The sequence below is a fragment of the Hevea brasiliensis genome, chromosome 11 (genome assembly GCF_030052815.1).
Source record: "Hevea brasiliensis isolate MT/VB/25A 57/8 chromosome 11, ASM3005281v1, whole genome shotgun sequence".
NCBI classification, from domain to species: Eukaryota; Viridiplantae; Streptophyta; class Magnoliopsida; order Malpighiales; family Euphorbiaceae; genus Hevea; species Hevea brasiliensis.
The window spans coordinates 74,600,673-74,612,845 of record NC_079503.1 but is presented as its reverse complement, the minus strand read 5'-3'; the positions used below and the strand labels follow the sequence as shown (position 1 = coordinate 74,612,845).

At 35.0% G+C, this 12,173-nt stretch overlaps 1 protein-coding gene across 1 annotated transcript; it reads left to right on the top strand.

Moving 5' to 3' along the window:
* The first annotated feature begins 2,600 nt into the window (after positions 1-2,600).
* Positions 2,601-11,910, top strand: LOC110657162 (probable LRR receptor-like serine/threonine-protein kinase RFK1). Its single transcript, XM_058130167.1, has 24 exons — positions 2,601-2,839; positions 3,340-3,502; positions 4,378-4,449; positions 4,733-4,801; positions 4,893-4,964; positions 5,296-5,367; positions 5,493-5,564; positions 5,650-5,721; positions 5,878-5,949; positions 6,066-6,137; positions 6,234-6,305; positions 6,624-6,692; positions 6,779-6,838; positions 7,230-7,289; positions 7,411-7,458; positions 7,590-7,627; positions 7,785-8,155; positions 8,715-8,910; positions 9,264-9,404; positions 10,140-10,258; positions 10,360-10,570; positions 10,678-10,915; positions 10,987-11,137; positions 11,263-11,910. Exons 1-24 carry the CDS (start codon positions 2,743-2,745, stop codon positions 11,563-11,565), a joined length of 2,910 nt encoding a protein of 969 aa, XP_057986150.1. The 5' UTR covers positions 2,601-2,742; the 3' UTR covers positions 11,566-11,910.
* The last annotated feature ends 263 nt before the right edge of the window (positions 11,911-12,173 follow it).

Here is a 12,173-nt window from a genome sequence, read left to right as displayed (position 1 = left end):
GCTTAAATCATTTTTAATATTTAGAGAGGCATACGATAGCGTTGACCACCCCAGTAAATCCTTATTGTTCTTCATCGACTTATTGTCTTGGATGGATTATGCCAAAATCTATGATTTAATAGAGGTCAGTATAGATCCCCCAAGTATGGTCCCGATGAAGTTAGAGTTGCGAAATATAGAAGCTCATTTATGGAATGAGTTGGTTATGGGGGTGATCCCACAGTTGTGGGAATAGTGGAAGCCGTAAGAGGAGGAGGAAGAGGAGGCTATTCATTCCTTGTCTTTTTCACTAGTGAAGTCCAACCTATTTCTGCTGCCCATTTCTTCTTCAATTCTTTAATGAGTCGAGTAGTCTTTTTCTTTTAGTTACTCGCCATTCTTGCACAAGAAGAATACTTATTAAGGAACAAAGGTTAAAGAGTTGAAGAGTGGTTTAATACCATTTAAGGGTCCAAAGTCGGCCACTTCCATGACCATATCAATTTTAGCAATATTAGTGCTAAACCACTAATTGAGTTTAACCTTCACAATGTTCACAACCTTGAAGCTATATCTTTTCCCCTGCTCTTTCAGTTTGGCTACAAAAACATCCTTAGAAAGATTGAGATTAAGGGATCTTTTCTTCTTATTATCCAAGTAGTTCTAGTTCTGAGGGATCCCTTCCTAACCGATTCCTTCTTTCCCCTTTCCAATCGGTTCTCTCTTTACTTTTGAGGATGAAGAATCTTCCTTTCTAGTTCTTTAGGAGGAAGGTAGATCAAAGAATAGCTAGCAATTTGGTTGGGCTTGGAAGAACCAAAATTCATCGTTCTTCTTTGTTTCTTCATTCTTTTGTATCCCTAGACAATATAAGCTGGTGAACACTTTCTTTGTTGCCACCAATTGTTTGGCTTGGCACATTGCTCGAAACCCACTAGAAGTCTTTAAGAGTTCGGATACAATTGGGTGATTGACAACCGATAATGTTACAACACTTTGATGTAGAAAGATTATAGGGGGAGTTTCAAGCTGGCTTTCAATTGTTCTGTGTATATGGTCACCCTATCTCCCCCTTCAAAATGGTGATCAACCTGTAAATGATCTTCACAGGTTTCGACCTCGTATAATTGTTCAAGGATGAAATATTTTGACATCAGGGATCGAGGGTAGCTTAATCAGATCAATTTTTGAGGCAATCTCGACTATAGTTTTTTTCAGTGGCTTTTTCCCACACTTAGAAGTAGACATTGTTTTTGCAAGCACAACATCACCCACATGGCTGGTAACAACAACTTCACCGCCACCACTAGAGCTAGCCACCTCCACCTCATTTTTTAGCGATGAATTCATGGCCATCTCTGTCCCCAATGACTCATCAGAGCTATGAGTATAGCCCCTTGATTCGATTTATGGGGTTTCTTGGCTATCTCTCTCACTTATTTCTCTTAGAAAAGTGACGAAACAAGGATGCAAAATGAAAATGGAGTAGCAATTTACCTTTTGTTGCTTGCTAAAGGTCATTAGAATGCACAATACTCACAAAGAGAAGGGGAAATAAGATGCTCTAGAACAGAAAAAGGCAAAATGATTCTCACTGTCAGGAAGATGCTTTTAATTCTTGAATTTTGAATCAAACCGCTAAAATTACATTGAACAACAAAAAAGAGGTGATGACTTTTCATATTACCAAGGCACAACCGCCAATAACCATTAATATACCATAAATCATGTGACATGTGGGTTGGCTTGGTATACAGCTATATGTCAAACTAAACTTAATGATTCAGAATGAAGGGAGGATTAATGATATAGTATGCAACAAAATTTAGAATAAATCTTAAAGGGTTGGATCCCTAGGTTTAATTCGATCATGAGAAGTTCAGACTCGTCATCTTATTCATCCACAGACAATGTCATCAAGGTAGAAAGAGAAAAGACTGAACACAAGGAGGTCGGAAATGACATCTTGAGAATCTAGTTTGGATCGAGTTCAGAATGGTAAATTTAGTTCGAAGATAATGAGATCGGACAAAGGTCATTGAAATAGGTGAGATTACCACCAAGAATATTGCTAATATGATTGCGGTGTTTCTATAATATATGAAAGTGTGCAATTGGACGTGAATAAGCAAAATCCCAAGGATTACACAAATATTCCACTCCTCACCCTATAAATCGGCTCCTAACACCAGCTAAGGTACACAATCCATTTTTATACAATTCTTTTTTCTCACTTTCTATCAGTAGTTATTCATTGTTTACAAGCATTTGCTGAATTGAACTTTAGAGTGGCCGCATTAGGCCACTGACCTTACATCTCACCTTGCTTGCAAGCTGTCCAAAGTTCATTGCATCGATTCACAAACTCGAGAATCACAGTCAATATCACAAAGTAAATTATAGATTCTGAAGTAAAAAATATATAAAACTACATAGTATTTTTTTATAATTTCTCCTAATAAATACCCTCTTTAAAAAATAAAATATATAAGACTAATATTTAACCCTTAATTTTTTAACTCTCTGGTGAACAAATTCTTATACTTATCAATAAGGGTGAGCTTAGGCCAATTAATAAGAAAGTGCCAAGAAAGTGCGAAGCGATGGTCAAGGCGTTATCTTAGAATTTTCAAGTTACTTGTGCTTCTTTATTCAATTAATGATATATCGAATGCTACACTAATAATAATTTTTGCTTGGCAGAAGAATTCATTGAAGAACATATCTTGCAATCTTTAATTAGAAATACTTTTGGTTTCAAACATGTTCTTCCTCAAACAAGCAGTCATCGTGTCAGTTCTAGCTTTTTGTTGCTTGGGGACTCAGAGATTTGTCGCTGCTTTATTGCCTCAGCATGAGGGTATGGTTATATTAATAGTTTATCCCCTTTTGCTTTTCTTCCCCGCTATTGTAGTGGAGTAAAATTCTCATATTATGAAAGGTTATATTACGTTTAGGAAACACCAGAAGAAATTTTTCCTTTTTTGGCTATAGTTATAATTTGTCTTTGCCGATTACAGTCTGGTGACAATTAGGAGTTTATGTTACATAACAATTAAGCTTTAATCCCAAACTAGTTGAGGTTGGTTATATAGATCCTTTTTCATGGTTAGGCGCTGTTTGAAATCAGTTTTTGCATCAATATTCAACAATTGTTAGGGTTTTATGAATATTACTGGAGTGGGAAAAATTTCCAGGAAAGTACATAAGCGACAGTAGCTTGGCTGTAAGAAGAAAGAAAGAAGTAGAAAAAAAATAACCAGTCTCTTGATTTGTGCTTAATATGCTTATAGACAAAATTGCACCTTGAGCTAATTTCGTTTTAAATTCTTACCTTGTTTGTTGGTGGATGTCATCTAGTGGATGCTCTAAATCAAATTACCAAAAAAATGGGAGCTCAAGACTGGAATTTCAATGCTGATCATTGTGGAGACATTATTCCACCAATTCTACAAACAGATGCTGAGAGGAACATATCTTGCAACTGCAAATTTGCAAACGACACCTGCCACATTACAGGCCTGTATGTTTCTCAATCTCTAATGAGTTTCTGACATATTTGCAATTCATGGAATGCAGCTTTATGTTTGTAAAGAGATCTGAATTTGTCACAGTGCATAATGAAATTTACTCGGAGCACAGTACCATAAAACTTAGAGAAACGAAGGTAGATAAGGATGATTCAGAATAAACAATATAATGACGGTTGCTTTGCCTTGAAATAAAGAGCATAAAATTATTGTTTTTCCATTATATTAGTTTTTGAAATTGCAGGTCCAACAGTGTAGACCCATAAACAGGCAGCCTTCATGTTGAACTGGACTTAAAATTGACTCCTCATCATGAAAATGGCCTAAGCTTGCCATTGGACCTCACCACCGCTTTGATATCATCTCCTTGGATCAATAAACAGACAACTGAACTTAAAACTGGGCTCTACATTGCCAAAATAGCCTAAGCTTTTTTTTCTTTTTTTTTTTTTAACAACCATTAGCGCTATTTATTTCATAAAAAATAACTTATATATATAAAATTTTTAAACTATATAATTATAATATTAAATTAATAATATATATTTATTTTAATAAAATTATCAAAATTCTAAAAATGACTTTAATTTTTCATTTGATTTTTCAGTGACCCACTTTCTAAGTGACCCAACAGTTAGGAAATGCCAAAAATTTTTCCAGAAAAATATTTTCTGTGAAATCAACGAGCCTTGTTTGCCTTTTAATTTTCTTAGTACTGCCGATGTGTAACTTATTCCCACAAGTCATTTTCCAGCAGCAGTTTTATAGAAGAGCTGGGTTTATAGTAAAGCTTGTTTCGGTGTGTAGGTTCCAAATGTTGCTTTACCCTTGTGCTAAAAACTAATTCTGGCTTTGGTATGATTTTCAGGGTAATCAAGCGTTACAGCCTTCCAGGACAGCTTCCGCCTGAACTCATCCAGCTCCCTTATCTCGAGACCATGTGAGATTTTGAATTCTCCATTTATATTATATGTGTGTGCTTTCTTGTTTCACAAACAACGTCCACTGATCATGTACATGTGTCATAGTCAAACTAGTTATTTGAAATAATTGAGAGATGGGAAAGAGTGATTCCAAGAACTAACTTTTCTTTTGTTTCATTATTTGAATATGTTTACTTTCTCTCTACTTTTCTTTTATTTTTTTCAATTTCTTTGCCACTAAGAAACAAAGATACGAAAACATGTTCTATAGTCTTAAGCTCATGTCTTGTTGGCTTGCAGTGATTTTGCTTACAACTACCTGAATGGTTCTATTCCAAGTGAATGGGCTTCACTCAAACTGAAATCCATGTAAGATGTACTTTTCTCCTTATTTATCACTATTTTTAGTCAACAGAATTTTCAGGGAATCTTATTGAATTGACAAAGACAATAAGTGCAGTTCTCTTCTTGCAAACCGGTTATCAGGGAATATACCAAGATATTTGGGGAATTTTAACAGTCTGACATACTTGTAAGTTGTAAATTTCAGTGCATGTAGAATTTCTTCGAGCATTGTATGACAATTTATTCCATAACATTCTGGTTAATGAATTTTATGATGCATTTTGCGGACTGGAATAAAGGAAATGAAAAAGAAAAATTCTGTGTCTCGTGAAATTAAGTATGTTTGCAAACTTCACTTTCTTTCTCTTCCAAAACATTAGAATTAGCTTTTAAGGAACAGCAACATTTACTTTTGGAATACTAATGTCAATTGCTCCTGAGAACTCGTTCTTATCTGTTCAAATGCTTAGAACAATCTACTGTATTAGCAATCTTAATGAGTTTTTCTATCTTACCAGGAACCTTGAATTAAACCAATTTTCAGGAACTGTCCCTCGGGAGCTTGGAAAGTTAGTTAAGTTGGAATATTTGTAAGGAATTTCATGGATACTCATTTCTATTTTTTTTTATTATTATTTTTATTTTTTTCCCTCTCCTAAGTTATTCTCCCACTGTTGGTATATCTTTAGAGAATCAAATTAATTTGTTATTGCAGGATTCTATCTTCCAACAAGTTGAGTGGAAATTTGCCTGTGGAACTTGCTGAACTGAAGAACTTGACTGATTTGTAAGACTTCCAGAATGAAATTATGACGATTATACACAGAACTTGACAAATGTGTAACATCTATACTCCTTATTGCATGATACAGTCGGATAAATGACAACAATTTCAATGGAAGCATACCGGATATTATACAAAACTGGAAGCAACTCAAGAGACTGTAAGATCCTCCTTTTCAAAAAGGACTATATTTCGTTTTCAGGTTTTGAGGCTCAGAGAAGACAGCCCAAAAAAAATAAGAAAAAAAATAAAAAAAAAACTTATACTCCAGGTCTTGGAGTTTCTTGCTTGATTCTGATTATTTGACTCAATGCAGGGAAATGCGAGCTAGTGGACTGGAAGGACCAATTCCATCATCCATTTCTGTTTTGGAGAAGTTGACAGACTTGTGAGTAAAAATCTGCTGATTTTTCTAACTGTTGTGATTTGTTTTGCAGGAACTTCTAATAGTGCAACATCAAATTATTTATTCTTTGATAATTAAAATGGCTATATTCTGTACAGGAGGATTAGTGACATACATACCACAAATCAAAATTTTCCTGACCTGAGCAACATAAAAGGCCTCGTATGGCTGTATGTCTACTGCTTATTCTCTGTACTATTCTTGAAATGCATAGTCATGTTGCCATATGACCACTATATCTGACATGTCTACCGTGTGATTTGTAGGGTTTTAAGAAGTTGCAATATATCAGGAGAAATCCCTTCATACATCTGGCAACCAAGTCCACTGCAACTTTTGTAAGTACAACACATGAAAAATGCTTCATTTTCTTTTCAATTTTGCTGTGCAATAACTATACACTTGAAAAATTAAATACGGGTAATGCTTGACAATGCTGGTATTCTAGGATTTCTGGTGTTATCACAGACGCATAAGCTGTGATGCTATAAATATATACAACATCTGAACTTAAGCAATGAAAGAAACTGATCTGCAAGCCATTTTTTAAGTAAATCTATGTACAGATAAGCAATTTTGTGTTCCAAATTTTAGTAAGGCATGTTGATAGAAGCACTAGTCCTTGCATTTAATATACATATTGTTATTTTGGACAGGGACCTCAGCTTTAATAAGTTACATGGGAAGCTTCCTGATGCCATAACCTCGGAGACTTTGTTACTTATGTGAGCCATAAAACATAAATCCTAGATTTGTGACATGTAAGTTTGCAAAATGCAAGATGCTAACTGCTTGATGTTGCCTTCATCAGATTCCTAAGTGGCAATTTTCTGAGTGGAAATATACCATTTTTGAGGAAAGGAAAAATTGTGTACGTATCTTGTCTCTTCATTTGGGTAACAACTGGCTATGTTGTCTGGCACCATTCGTTTTTACATCAGTGGCATACATAACATTATAAGTTTTCATGTTCTGAATCCATGCTTTTTGTTGTGTATCTTAATTTATCATTCTACGGAGTTATTAGCAGTTGAAGTCAGAGGTGAATGGTGATGCATTATTAGTTTTGTAATTTCAGTGAATCTCCAATCTTATTCTTACCAAAAAATAGTCCAAGAATATATATATATACAAAGAATAGTTTTTTTGAAAGACATGATTTTTCTTCCTTTGAAGCCCAAATTTATGTCCTTTATTATTGTTGTACACCAGAACCTCAAAGCACTATTGATAAGATGATTATGTTTTGTTTCTGCAAGCAGAGATCTTTCCTACAATAACTTCACAAGGCAAAGTCCTGAGCAGCCTGCTTGCAATCAGAAGTTAGTATTATTGCATTTTTTGAATAAAAAATCTGCTTCTTTAGACTTTATCGTTCTCTAACTTTATGTGGGGATCCAAGAACTTAACTATTATCTTTCCTGTCTTGTGTTATTTCAACAGATATCCAAGTCTGAATTTGTTCAGAAGTTCTTCAATGGGAAATGACATGTTAGTTTCTTTTCTTGCTTGCTTATTATTAGATTTAAGATGGTTTTTAAAAATAGATGTCTTATTCTGAATAATGTTGACCTTGCACAACAACTTGATGATGATAATTTGTTCTCTACTTGGCTAACTAGAGGAGGAGCTTGTGCAAACAATTTCAGTTGTGATCAATGTAAGTGACATGGCAATTTGATCAGTTCACAAATTAGCTTTAGCAGACTTGTAGCCTTGTAGGATCAGATCTCTTGTGACACAAAATGAACATCCTCCAAAATTCCACTTGAATAGTTATTCTTTAGTTGTCCTTTAATATAACCATCTCTTGGCAGATTGGCATTCTTTGTACATTAATTGTGGTGGAGAAAAGGTGAATGTAAATGGAAAGACATATGAAGGAGATGTAGCAGGTGGTGGTGCTGCACTGTTTTATCCAAGTAATGATGACTGGGGAATTAGCAGCACTGGAGACTTCATGGATGACGGTGATTTCCAAAACAATGCTTATGTTGAAAATTCTTCATCACTAAACATTGATGAATTGTACCGTACAGCACGCCTTTCACCTCTTTCACTCACTTATTATCGTCAGTGTCTATTGAATGGGAATTATACTGTGAGTCTACACTTTGCGGAGATCCAGTTCACAAATGACAGCACATATAAAAGCCTCGGAAGGCGCATATTTGATATTTATATTCAGGTAACTAGAAGCTTCCTAACTGTAGAAAATTGGGATGCGATTTGTGGTTTTGAATAAAGGGGTTTGGTGGTAGAAAGTATTCCAAAACACTTTCAGAAAGGATTCCATTTTAAATGTGGATCCTATTTATTTTAAATGTGGATCCCACTATATATATTGTGTCTTGAGTTCAAGATAGATCAAGCGTAGCCAAGAATTTCACAATGGTGAATGTCTAAGCCTGGTTTTGACATAACAAGTATTTCTTTCTATCCAAATACCATCGTGAGGAAGGCAGGCACAAATTTGAGGGAAATTCTTGTCTATCCTGTCTATCATGAATACAAGACACAATATATGTGGTGGGATTCACATATTTGTGTCTTGAATCCATAATGAATAAAAAGTGAGGTAGGTTTTGCCAAGATAAGAAATTCTTGCCTATAACTGGTCCATCATGAACTCAAAACACAGCATTCATGATGAAACTCATACATCCAAAGCCAAAGAAAACACAGCTACTCACATAAAGGGAAAGAAAATAGAACAACACCAACTATGAATTCATTCTATGTTGCAGAATGAAAGAGTGCAGAAGGATTTCAATATTGAAGATAAAGCTAATGGCGTTAATAAACCAGTCATAGAAAAGTATAATGCTACAGTAACAAATAACATCTTGGAGATCCGCTTCTTTTGGGCTGGCAAAGGTACTACAAGAATTTCTGTTAGAGGAGTCTATGGGCCCCTTATATCAGCTATTTCTGTAGATCCTAGTAAGTGATCTTTCTTATTCATGTTAACACTGCTCCTTCTTTCATCAATACATGTTTACTAAGATATAATATATCTAGTACAGTTGATAATAATGAATCACCACATTGTAAGTAACCCTAGAAATTTGCCAAATCATGGAGAAGCATTGTTAGATGCATCAGAGCTACTGTTGGTAAACTAATTGACTTGTAAAATAGTTTTCTGATGAATTTTCCTCTCTAAATTGGTTGGAATTAATATTAATTGGTCATAAATTAGGATTTCAGGTTTATGCGCCTAGATGTTTCTACGTCATAGATGTTTATTCTTTGTTTATTGTTCACTGAAGTCTGATAGGTTGGTACTTTTGTAGACTTTGAACCCCCTTCAGATGGAAGGAAGACAAAAATTGCACCAATTGTTGTTGGAGTTGTAGGTTCATGTCTCATTCTATTAGCATTGAGTATCATTGTGTGGAGGTGCTATTTCAGAGCAAAGAATGAGACACAAAAAGGTTTGGACTATTTTTCCTTGATATATCATGTTTAACATCAAAATACAATAAGATGTTTCATATTGATGGCTTTGAGCTTTTTCCTCGGTGATGATTATTTGGCTATGATCAAAATTCAAGCTTCCCTGTGAATCTCTACACTTGCTGACAACCTTTTATTGTTCAGACTTAGATTCGACTTTCAAGTCTAAGAGTGTTATTAAACAGGTCAATTTTTCTAGGAAAGTGTCAAAGTGGTCATGTTTGTGCATTCTGCTCTTTCCTGTGAACATCTGTAACTTACTGACAACCTTTTATTGTTCATGCTTAGATTTGACTTTCAAGTCTAAGACTGTTATTAAACAGGTTGATTTTTTAAGGAAAGTGGCCATGTTTGTGCATTCTGCTCTTTCCTTTTTACTAGGAATCGGAAAGTGTTGTGGCATACAATATTAAGAAATATGTTATAATTTCTTCGTCCAACATATGAAGAATTTTTTTACAAGTAACATTTAAAATGTATACACCCGCTAAGCAGATAACTGTAGGCTAGTATGTTGTATCCAGGCCATGGATTCCTTGTATTAATTCATTTAGCTTCTCCATACGAAAATTAAAGTGTTAATATATAAACCACACTATTTATTGTTAGAGGAATGTTTTCCTACGGTTACTATGATTGAAAGATTCAGGAAGGCAGGGCATAGTTATATATGAAAAAGCCACAATTGTAAGGCATACTTTTGTTTTGGACAGATTTTGAAGGACTCAAAAGTCAAACTATTTCTTTTACCCTAAAGCAAATTAGAGCTGCCACTAACAATTTTGATCCTGCCAACAAAATTGGAGAAGGTGGATTTGGACCGGTCTACAAGGTATTAAGGCTGGCTACTGTGCTGCCATTATTTACCCTTGAGAATACAAATCTCCTGTTAAGAATTTCTAACAAAGATAACATTTCATGACTGAGATGCAGGGTTTGCTATCTGATGGCACAGTAGTTGCTGTGAAACAGCTTTCATCTAAGTCAAGTCAGGGAAATCGTGAATTTTTGAATGAGATAGGCATGATTTCATGTTTGCAACACCCAAATCTTGTCAAACTTCATGGTTGCTGCATTGAAGGAAATCAACTACTGCTAGTATATGAATACCTGGAAAATAATAGCCTTGCTCGTGCTTTGTTTGGTAAGTAACAATCTGGTGTTATGTGCTATAAAAGACAATGGAAATTGTATACAGTTAGATTATGATTTATTTTTCAAAAGAATTATTCCTTCAACGTTTGCTCTTAGGCCCTGAACACTGCCAAATAAAACTGGACTGGCAAACGAGGCAGAGTATCTGTGTTGGGATAGCTAGAGGATTAGCTTTTCTGCATGAAGAGTCGAGGCTCAAAATTGTTCATAGGGACATCAAAGCTACCAATGTTCTCCTTGATAAGCATCTAAACCCTAAAATATCTGACTTTGGGTTGGCTAAACTTGATTCAGAGGAAAAAACCCACATCAGCACCAGGATTGCTGGAACAATGTATGAAACTTTCTTTTTCTTTCTTGTAAAGCAAACCAAAAGATTCAGTTTCTAACATGGTTGACATGCAGGGGATATATGGCACCAGAATATGCATTATGGGGTTATTTGACCCACAAAGCTGATGTTTACAGTTTTGGAATTGTGGCATTGGAACTTGTTAGTGGGAAACACAATATGAATTATGGGCCAGAGAACAAATTTGCTTGCCTTCTAGACTGGGTAATTCACCAATCACTAAATGTCTGTGCCTCTGTGTGTGTGTGTGTGTGTGTGTGTGTGTGTGTGTGTGTGTGTGTGTTTCAATCCACTGGGTCCATCTCAATATGATTATCTCTGCATTGCAGGCTTGCTACTTGCAGCAAAATGGAAACCTGATGGAGCTTGTGGATGAGAAACGTGGATCTGATTTCAAGGAGGTAGAAGCAGAAAGGATGATTAAAACTGCTCTCTCATGCACAAATGCTTCATCTTCACTAAGACCAACAATGTCTGAAGTGTTGTGCATGCTAGAGGGAACTAGAAGTATACCTGATATAATCCCTGAAGCAAGTAGCTATAATGAAGACTTGAGGTTTAAAGCCATAAGAGAGCATAAAATACAAACAAGAAGTCAGAGTGCAAGAGGAAAAGACTATAATTCAACATGAGTTGGGTCTGAGCATGATTCTTCAGCTGCTTTTGCCAGTGATTTATATGAAATCAATGAAGAGTCATATATGAGTTCTAAGGCAAGGAAAGAACATCATAAACAGATGGAAAACGAGCTTTCAACTTCATTTTCCATCACAGCCTCTTCCTCAACTTCTGCTCATGATCTTGATGATTTCAATGCAAAATCCCAATGAGGTAGCTTTGAAAAGAGTGACTTTCCCTTAGCTTTATTATAGGATCACTCAACTTCATATATAAACAAGAATCTGATTTGTATAAAAAATTCTATACTGAAATACATTAATTACATAATAAAATTTTGTACTTATTTTGCTGATTGATATTAGTATGCTGCCAAGTATCATCAAGAAAGCAGCAATGCACCATCCTTGACATTATTTTGTTGAATATTACTTTTCCAGCATAACATTAAGGATAAGTTGAATAAAGAAAGAAGTATTTCTATTTCTGGTGCTCTTCCAATTCTATTATTTATAGAAAACAAAACTTTAATGGATGGCTTGTCTTATTAGGTAAAATCCTACCTTTATTGTTTTCCTGTGAATGATTTTACTCAATTTACACGTGTTAAAAACACGGATAA

Coding starts and splice junctions, on each gene's coding strand:
- LOC110657162 (XM_058130167.1), top strand. CDS start 2,743: ATGTTCTTCCTCAAACAAGCAGTCATCGTGTCAGTTCTAGCTTTTTGT. Junction 7,290..7,410: donor CAGCCTGCTTGCAATCAGAA/GTTAGTATTATT, acceptor TTATTTCAACAG/ATATCCAAGTCTGAATTTGT. Junction 9,405..10,139: donor AAAGAATGAGACACAAAAAG/GTTTGGACTATT, acceptor TGTTTTGGACAG/ATTTTGAAGGACTCAAAAGT.